We start from the raw sequence: 9,013 nt of genomic DNA, 5'->3' as shown, positions 1-9,013 counted from the left end.
GGCTGGTGAACTGCAACAGCAGCTTCCAGCACTGAACAGGTTTGTCTTACTGTCACCTCCTCCCAAACCATTTGTTGATCCATCCACAGGTAGACTGTGCCTAAATTGTTATTGTCTGAGTCGAGGTTGTCTCCTCGCTGTTTTACAGAGATCTTTCATGGACAGGCTTGGGCCCTGCAGTGCCCAGACATTACTACAACCCAAAATGCTATTAATAATATAATTATTAATGTCACTATGCATGTCATGCAGAGAAAGAATTCTAACAGCCCCATAAACAAGTTCAGGCTTTGCTTTGATGTGTGCAAGCCTCTTCCTCAGTAACAATAAAAAAACACAACTTTAGCTCTCAAACAGTACCCACATACCCCATGTACGATCTCTGGGGAGGCTCAATCCATACTCCCCTCTCTGAACCAGCCCTCCATGCACACCAGTCTTTGTAAACTGGTCAGGTCTCTGGGAACACACTGTACCCACTGGCAGCAAAACAGCGAGGGAAATTCAGCCTTTGGGTTATAAAACTTCACACAAACCCTGGCACACTGGATGCCTGCACAGTGTTCTGGCATTCAATCCCCAGTCCATGGAAAACCCAGATGTGCATGCCTTCTCAGTGGGGATCACTGTGTGACAGACCTGCCTGTGTCTGGGTGAGCCACAGTGACCTGCACTGCACCTCCTGGGCTGTGTCAGCACCAAAGGGAAGCGCTGCCCAAGGGAAAGGGCACAGGAACTGGATATGCTCACCGTATTTCTGGGAGAAGAGTCACAGAACCCTTCCCCTGCTTTTATGGACTGTCTGTCTTCAAAGCACAGCATTGTCTTCCAAGGACTTCTGGAGAAAGGACAGTGTGGAACAGCAGGTCAGAAAGTGAGTGAATTCAATACTTACTCTGAGATCTCTCCAAGAATTTTCAAGGAATTTTCAAAACCAATGCTCAACTTGAGCAGATTCTTTTCTTTATCTTTCTTCCCTTTTAGTATCTCCAGGCACTGTTTCGTTCCACTGAAAACCAAGGTGGAATCAAACTCCCTCCTTTTACAGAAATCTTACTGTTGTACAAGGGTTAACTGGAATGAAAAGATCCTCTATCATACATTATTATTAAAAGAGACCTTATGCACAGCAAATGGGAGAAATGAGAGGTTTACTGCAGCCTGCTGTGCTGTTTTAACCAGCAATTAATACACATATTCTTTTATTCCCTCTTTTTTTCACTAGGCAAACAAATTGCCAGTTCAGAGGATACCATCTAGAATTTGCAGTATCAAAGCAGTTAAATAGTACTGATTTTAACATATTCAGCAAGTGAGATAAATGCTACCAGATTCCATTTAGCTTTGAAATGTGGTCTGTAAGTATTAAAGTATGTTCCCAAACATACTGGGAAAAATACCTGCAGGTGCACAACCAGGATGAGTACAAAGGCTATCTGTGAACATTCTGACCCCAAATTGTACTCAATATATAAAACAGATAAATTTTATAAACACTGCTTGTTTTTGAGGTCCTTGAACGTATGCAACATTTTTCTTAAAAGACCAAATTACTTCAAAGCATTTCTGACACCTCAGACACCTGTCAAAATTACAGAAGTCATAAGGCATTGGTAAAGCTGCTGTTATTGTTTTCCTCTGTGGTTTGTCAAAGTGCTACAAACATCAAGGGCTACTTATTTATCTGTAAGTAAGAATGTAGAGGCCTTAAAAAAAGCCTAAAAAAGAGCAGGACTCAATAAATATAACACTAAGTAGCACAGATTTTTGAACTGGAAACATATGGTCTGAATATTTTGTTAATTGGTTTTTCTCTTAAGGGGAATCACCTGCCCAGACCTTTGAGCCGTTGTGAATTCCAGTCCCTGACAGACAGTCACACTCAGGGGGCTCAGTCCAGTCACAGGAACTGCAAAAGGATCTCTGAGACACATCCCAGAGTGGAACAGTTTTCCTTTTAGCTGGTCCCTGACAAGGCACACCAGCCATCACCTGCCCCACAGGGTTCCTCTGGCAAGATATTCCTTTGCATCCATCTGAACGAGGAAACCGTGTCCCCTCTGCACTCTGGAAGGCTGTGGAGCTGAAACACTCTGCCCCTACACTTCAGGCTGCTGCACCAAGAACCACCAGTGCCCACCTGCACTTGGCACTGGGCTCCTTTGTCAGGAGGAAAAGCAAAGCACCAGGCACGTTTATTCTGGTGCTTGAATGCAAAGCAGAAAACAGTTACCAAAAGGAAATCAGTAGAACAAAAGAACTTCATGTGGAAAACAGGACGATTATGGGCTGCTGAACAGATTTCCTTCTGTGGACATCTGTCAGGTGCCTGGGCTGAGGTGCTATTTCAGCAAACATCCTCCCCTCATTGTCTCTTCTTTGCAAGAAAAAAAAACTCTTATCCTGGTTCATGGTCTTCTAATTATACACCTTTTCTTTTTGCTCCATATTAGGGACAAATAAATCTTGAAAACAGATCCTGACCCCCCCAGTACCTGCTCTTCCTGCAATTCAGTGATGGTATCATTGTACAGCACATGCAAATTACCACACGTAGCTGATGGGAACAAAAGCTCTCCTCTCTGGATGACTTTCCAATGTGTGGGTTATTTTAAACACGGTTTGCTCTTCCTGCAATGCATGTGAAGGGAGAGTTTAACTTAAACCCCATTGTTTTACTATACTGTTAATTGGCCAGTGATGGCTGTGGTGGGCAGCTAAAGTTCAGGGTACAGTGTTTCAGCTGTTAGCCCAAGTACAGAGAAAAAGCATCTAGGAACAATCATAATATAGAAGTGTGGTTACACTTGGCAAAAATGCTTGCAATTACTGCTTCTTTATGGAAATACAGCACATTAAAATTTAAAATTCTACTTAAAAGGCACTAATACAAATTGCTAAAAAGTCACTTCTGCAAGATTTTAACATTATGATGGCAGCATGATTAGGTACATCTCACAAAATGTAATCAGATAAATTCAGGCAAGTATGGAATAATGCAGAACACATAAAAATATATAATATAAATCACCTGTAAGAATATATTTTCTCCTGCTGAGCATCCCTGGACATCTAAAAGCCAGAGCTGCAATCCTTCTCTCACATTACTGACCAAAGATCTGAAATTTTCTTAGACCAGTATTCCAAATCAAGACAAATAAACACCTTTGTAGCTACCAGAACAATCAGAAACCACAGCTCCTTGGTCAGTAAGGCACCAAAATATAAACACAACAGTGGTATGTCAGCTCAGTGACCACACTGCAGAACAAAATACTTAAGAATGGCTTCAAGTAAGAATAGGAGGATCATTATTTGTTCTAAATAATAGAACAGGTTACAGATTAACACCACTATGAGATCAGTTTTTACGAAGACACACAGGTAAAGACAAGGCAGGGAAATGAGGCTGTCAGACTTTTCACAAGTAAAACACTTCCACTGAATAAAACATCAGTAGCTGAGAACCTGAAACCCAATCCAAATTCTGCAACAGCAGCTTATGCCAAATACAGATATAAGGTATACACATGTATACACATTTGATAGAATACATACCTAGATAAAATCTGAATAGGACATCAGGAAAAACTAATAGATAAATGATACATAAACTTAGAGGAAACCTCAGAAAATGCAGGATCCTCATTCTGCCCAGTGAAGAACAGCTCTAGCTATCAGAGTCTGGGTTTACATTACCCATGTTCGGGAGGGGCAAAGTAGATTTGAAATTAATCTCTCGAACCCACTCCCACTCCCAGGTGTTGATTGGGTTGCAGAGCAGTGTTGATGTACATGAACCAGTTTCTTTGCAGAGGAAACTAAGCCAGAAGGTCTTATCCAGGTTACACACCAAGTGTCCTTCAAGCCCTATCAGATACACCCAAATTTAACTGGTAATTGAGCATAAACAGACTGACAGTGTTCCTGAAAGGAACGGTGAATGAGATGACCCTAACACTTCTATTGCAGTAGCCAATTAATTATTAAGAAAAAATGGCAATGTTAACAGAAAGCAAATTCAGTCTATTTATACCACGGTAGTGCTGAATCATACTGAAAATAACCAGGATATATAAAGATCAAAGAGAAGCATAATTTAATAACATATGTATTCATAATTTTACTATTTGGCAGAGACAAAATACCACCTCTCCTTCCAAGAAAGTTGTTAACAACATCCTAATACGAAAATTTTTATAATATCTTTGGGGGGAAAAAATGTACAGTATTCTGAGTAATTAGAAAAAAATTAGGAAAATATTGTAGCTGACAGTATCTACAAAAGAGAACTGTATCAATATGCACAGCTGAGAAGGACAGGAAGGCAAACAGCTGAAGGGAGAGCTGTTAAACTGGGTTTATCCTCCCTGACAAGTTCTGCTCCTTTGCAAACTAGGAAGTTTTTAAACAAAACATCACCAACAACAAAAATAAACACAATCAAAGGCATCTAAGGCAAAGAAGGCAAGGAGGTGTTCTGAGAAAGGAACATGTTTTCACATCCTTTGTCAAGTCCCATCTTCCTGTAAAGCAAACTGAGAGCTGCCAGGTGTTCACATGTGCTGCCTCTATAAAAGAGTGAGCAAATTAAACGAGGCTTTTTTAAAATATATTGATTCATAACAGAACCACATAAGCAGGAAATGAGTTTCAAGAAACTAAGACCCAAAGTGTGCTCTGCCACATTCCTGTAACTTGGTGCACTCACCGAGTGTGTGCTGGCTGTCAGTAACAGAGCAACTCTTAAAAGCTGTTGACAACTACATCTGCTTTGTGCCAGTCTAAATTTACCCTTAGGAGAGCAAGCACAAGTATGCTGAGCTCAATCATCTCAACATACAGTATCTTAAATAAGTGTATCTAAATCCACAATTACAACTGCTCCTGGTATTATCCAAGAACTGAAATTTGGTATAGTAATGTTCTATTGTGAGACACTGGAGTCAGAAAGTTTCCCTTCATTCCCCACATTCCCTTCCCCAGCAATATTCCCCCAATTTTTTTCCCTCAGAATTTGGATCATCGTCTTTCCATAGGCCCTTCTTCCTACAGGGAAAATGCAAGTTAATTTGTCACAGTAAGCAAATTTAGTATGTGAAACTGCCAAAAATCCCCACAGTACAAGAAAACAAGTTTTCTTATCAGGAAAAAAAAGGGTCCAGGTGAACATAGCTGCACACTGAGAACCAAAGAACCTGAGAACTGTCAAGTCAAAATTTAACTGCATTAATGGTTGCCAGCAATGAAATCAGCTGCTTAGCTATTTTGAGGGGTTTCAGAACTACTTCTGGAGGAAAAAAAACCCAACATTAAATAAAAATGCAGTATAATTTCAAAATACAAATGTCATTTCCTTAAAGAGATACAGGGCATTATACCAAGGACACATTCAATGCATACACTAAGCCTCCATTAATAATATCAAAAGATAGACTATGTAGTAAAAGTTAAGCATATACAAAATGATCACATTCAGAGATATGTATTAAACTTGTTTGACTTCTACTTGCCCCCAAAGGACAGCTCTTCCTCCCTGAACAGCAGCTGTGTGTTGAGCAGCCTGTCCCTGCCTTCCCAGTGCTGCTCTCAGGAGACTGGAGTTAACTCACCAAACATAAAAAACAGCCTTAGACATTTCTCCTTCCAGAGTCAGAACTTCCTTGCTCTGACCTGAACATGCAAGTCACTGTTCCCCACCAGTGGTCATTCCTAAAGCTCCCAAAATGTGTCTGGATTTCCAAGCACACAGAAAAGGTACTTTCTCACACTTCCAGCGTGGCAGCAACAGACTCCTCTGCTGCCCAAACAACAGAGCCTTCACTGCCCTGACATCACCTGCCTGCTCTTCAGACGTGCAGCAGCCACAGGGCCCTTCTGCCCCCAGCAGCAGCTCACCAGCGCAGTACAGTACGTGATTGCTGATAGATCATTCACACCTTGGATCAAAAAAAATCTGTTGGAAAAGAGGAGGGGAAAAAAAGTTGCTATCACTTCAGACAACGGTGCAACTCTGGACACGACAAAAACCAGTTCCATGTATATTTTAGTGCATCCTGGACTTAAGTCAACCCTAAAGGACTTACTGATCTGAAAGTAAACATCTGAGATGAGGTTCTTAAAGTATTCTTTATTAATATCATTAGAAGTTGCAGAAACAACTTTCTTGTAATATAAAGGCACAGGGAGACAGCTTTGATAAAATATTCCAAACAAACAGTAACTTACAGTACAAAAGGACAATTTTAATGCACATACAAACCCCAAACATCTCATTCAAAAATATTTCACCATGTTCATCAATAATAATGGGCAATGATTAAAAATATAAACTGTTATTGTACAATAAATATCTGACAGGTGCAAATGGAACAAGATTTATTGCTCTCCACACTGTTTTCCCTGTAGTGTTTTTGTTGTAGTGGGGTTTTTGTTGGGGTTTTTTTTCTTTGTTTCTTGTTTTGGCTTCTTGAGGTTCCAAATTTTTATAATCAGCTTTAGTTACGCATTTCTGGAGGACCTAAACCCCAAACAAAATGTAACAGAACATTCTTACAGTCACACAACTGTCTCAAGTAGTGACCACAACTGGCAGTGTTTGTTCCTTTCACAACCTTAACAATCACACTCCACTCGCTCCTTGGGAAACGTGGTAGATGTTAAAAAATCAACTTTAGTGGTAAGTCAAGGCTTCTATGGTAGGGCAGCAGTACCTAGTCTGAGGGTTAGTCTGTTTTCCTCAATTAAATGGGTTTTATGGTGAGAAGTAACATGAACCTGCTCTGACAGCTTGTGCCAGAACAAGCACATAGAACTGCTCAAATGAGGGGAGAAATTAAGACCAAGAGCTGCACTGGAAATTCCAGCCTCAGAAAACAAGACAACAGACTGGGAGCAAATCAGGACTACAGAGGTAATGATGACTTAAGAGTGAGAATCTCCAATTCTAAAATGTCCTTAATCACAGAACCGTTCAAGTTGGAAAAGACCTTTAAGATCATCAATCCAACCATCAATGCAGCACCACCACCATGTTCACCATTAAACCATGGCCTGGAAATCCAGTGGCCTAAGCAATCAAAGAGCATCTGCATCTCTGTATGGCTCCACTCTGAGCTTGAGGAAGAAGGGCCAGTCAGCGAGTTTGCTGTTTCTCCTCACCTTGCACTTGCAGCAACAGGTTCCATCAGTCTTTGATGCAGGACAGGAGGCACCCTAACTCTGCTCTTCAAAGCAGCACACACTTCCTTGCTCAGAATTCAGTTTAGCTTGCACAAAATACGGTTTGATGCACGCATTTAAGAAATACATGTTTCCTTCGTTACTGTTACAAGAAGTAATGTGCATACATTTCCTAGGAGCGTCTTTGCATGAATAAGACTTCGGGAAAATGAAGCATGGCAGTTGGAAAAAAAAAAAAAACCAAACCAAAAAAGGCAAACCCAAAACCTGCGGAGCAAGTTTGAAGTGAGTTCTTGTAGCAGTAACTGAGGTTTTTATAAAACCTGTAATTTATGAGAACAACTCCATATTTACAAAAACCGCAACAAGTCAGGTTTAACTGCACTGAGAATGGTCCAGCTTAGCTCAAGAAAAGGTACCTAGAGTGAGTACAGCTTATTGGTAAACCAAAAGGTGAATATTCAGTAAACTCCATTACTCCTGTATTCAACAGAACCATGAATGATGTAAAACAAACTGCTTTCTTGACATTATTATTAAAATTAGAGTTTTCTTCTAGCATAAGTGCACAGCTTTAGAAGTTCTTCAGAGATTAACCAAGGACCTCCACAATCTGCATTTTGGAAAATTATTAACTTCATTGCAATATAGCATTTTTTTCTTTACTATCTGTTTAGAAACTAATAAACAAAACCATTTTCTTTGGTTTATGCTTAACTACACCAGACTAGTGAATTTTTACTTTTAGTCAAGCTTCTATCCCCAATTTAAATTAATACAGATCTTTTTATTGTAGTGTTTCTCCCATTCTCAAGTTATATCTGTTAAAAATAAGATTTTTTTGCTCATACCATGATTTCCTGCTAAACAGTTGTGTATATCCTGGCATGAAAGGAAAGTTTTGAACAACAGTTACATAAAGTGATACTTCCAATGGCAGAACAAAAGACATTAAATTAATATTAATTCAAGAGACATCTGAGTTTATAATGATCTTAAAGAAATAAACCACAATGTCTAAGTATAGTAAAATACAGTGTAAAGCCCCCTAAAATTAGACAGTAACCTTGGGAATCCTGCACTCACAGTAGGAATGTTCTGCACAGCATTAACATGAAAGCCTGTTCAGTTTGAGACAATGCAGACAGCTAGATTTACCTGGATGTAAATGCCACTTCAAGGTGTTTGTTTAAACACAAAAATGAGACGATGATTTCAGGAAAAAGGCCTTTAAAACAGGCCACCAGTCTAACTTGACTTTCCAAGTAAGAACATCAGCTTCACAGAACTGTGACACTAATGCAGTTTTATGTAAAGTACCCTTTGACACACAAGCTGTCAATTAAGCTATCACAGTCTTTTGTGACCTACTCCCTTTTAAGCAGTGAGGGAGGACAGTCAATAGTAGCTCAAGTTTTAGTTCGGTAAGTACCTTGTCTGTTTGCAAAGGAACGTTACTCCACCATAAAATTCTATTTTTACGGTATTTAGAAAACTGATAAACTACGGTTTGTTTTTTTTTTTAATTCTCTCTTTTCAATACACAAGTCCCAAACTTCATCTGCTCTGTGTCTTTGCAATAGTGTTTTAGCCAGTGTTGACAGTTTCCCCGTGGACTACCTCAGGTTGTTGGTGAGCTGGCCGAGCAGCTCCCGCAGTTCCTTGGCGGCCTGGAAGCGGCCGTAGCGCCTCTTTGGGTTGGCACACTCGTCCAGCAGGGCCTCCAGCCGCCCCTCTTTGGCAATGTCAGCAGGGGGGTCGTGCAGGAGCCCCCCCGAGGTGCCACGCCACGTGGCGTGCCTGGATAAAAGGTTCTGGCAAATGGCGTAGT

General features: G+C 40.3%; 1 protein-coding gene across 2 annotated transcripts in view; it reads right to left on the bottom strand.

Moving 5' to 3' along the window:
- Nucleotides 1-6,112: 6,112 nt before the first annotated feature.
- The window catches only part of DIPK2A (divergent protein kinase domain 2A), a 14,486-nt gene continuing 11,585 nt past the window's right edge, over nt 6,113-9,013 (bottom strand). Inside the window, exon 4 of one of the 2 annotated variants that reach the window (XM_027900399.1) lies at nt 6,113-8,871. In XM_027900399.1, coding sequence (XP_027756200.1) covers nt 8,799-8,871 — 73 coding nt within the window. In that variant the 3' untranslated portion in view covers nt 6,113-8,798. Of the gene's footprint in view, nt 8,983-9,013 lie in introns of both variants that reach the window. The other variant, XM_027900398.1, reaches the window with a different exon arrangement.

The sequence above is a fragment of the Empidonax traillii genome, unplaced genomic scaffold (genome assembly GCF_003031625.1).
Source record: "Empidonax traillii isolate 1590-97213 ecotype Southwest subspecies unplaced genomic scaffold, ASM303162v1 scaffold722:size395592, whole genome shotgun sequence".
Taxonomy (NCBI): domain Eukaryota; kingdom Metazoa; phylum Chordata; class Aves; order Passeriformes; family Tyrannidae; genus Empidonax; species Empidonax traillii.
The sequence above is the reverse complement of the archived record's forward strand: the minus strand, read 5'-3'. Positions and strand labels throughout refer to the sequence as shown.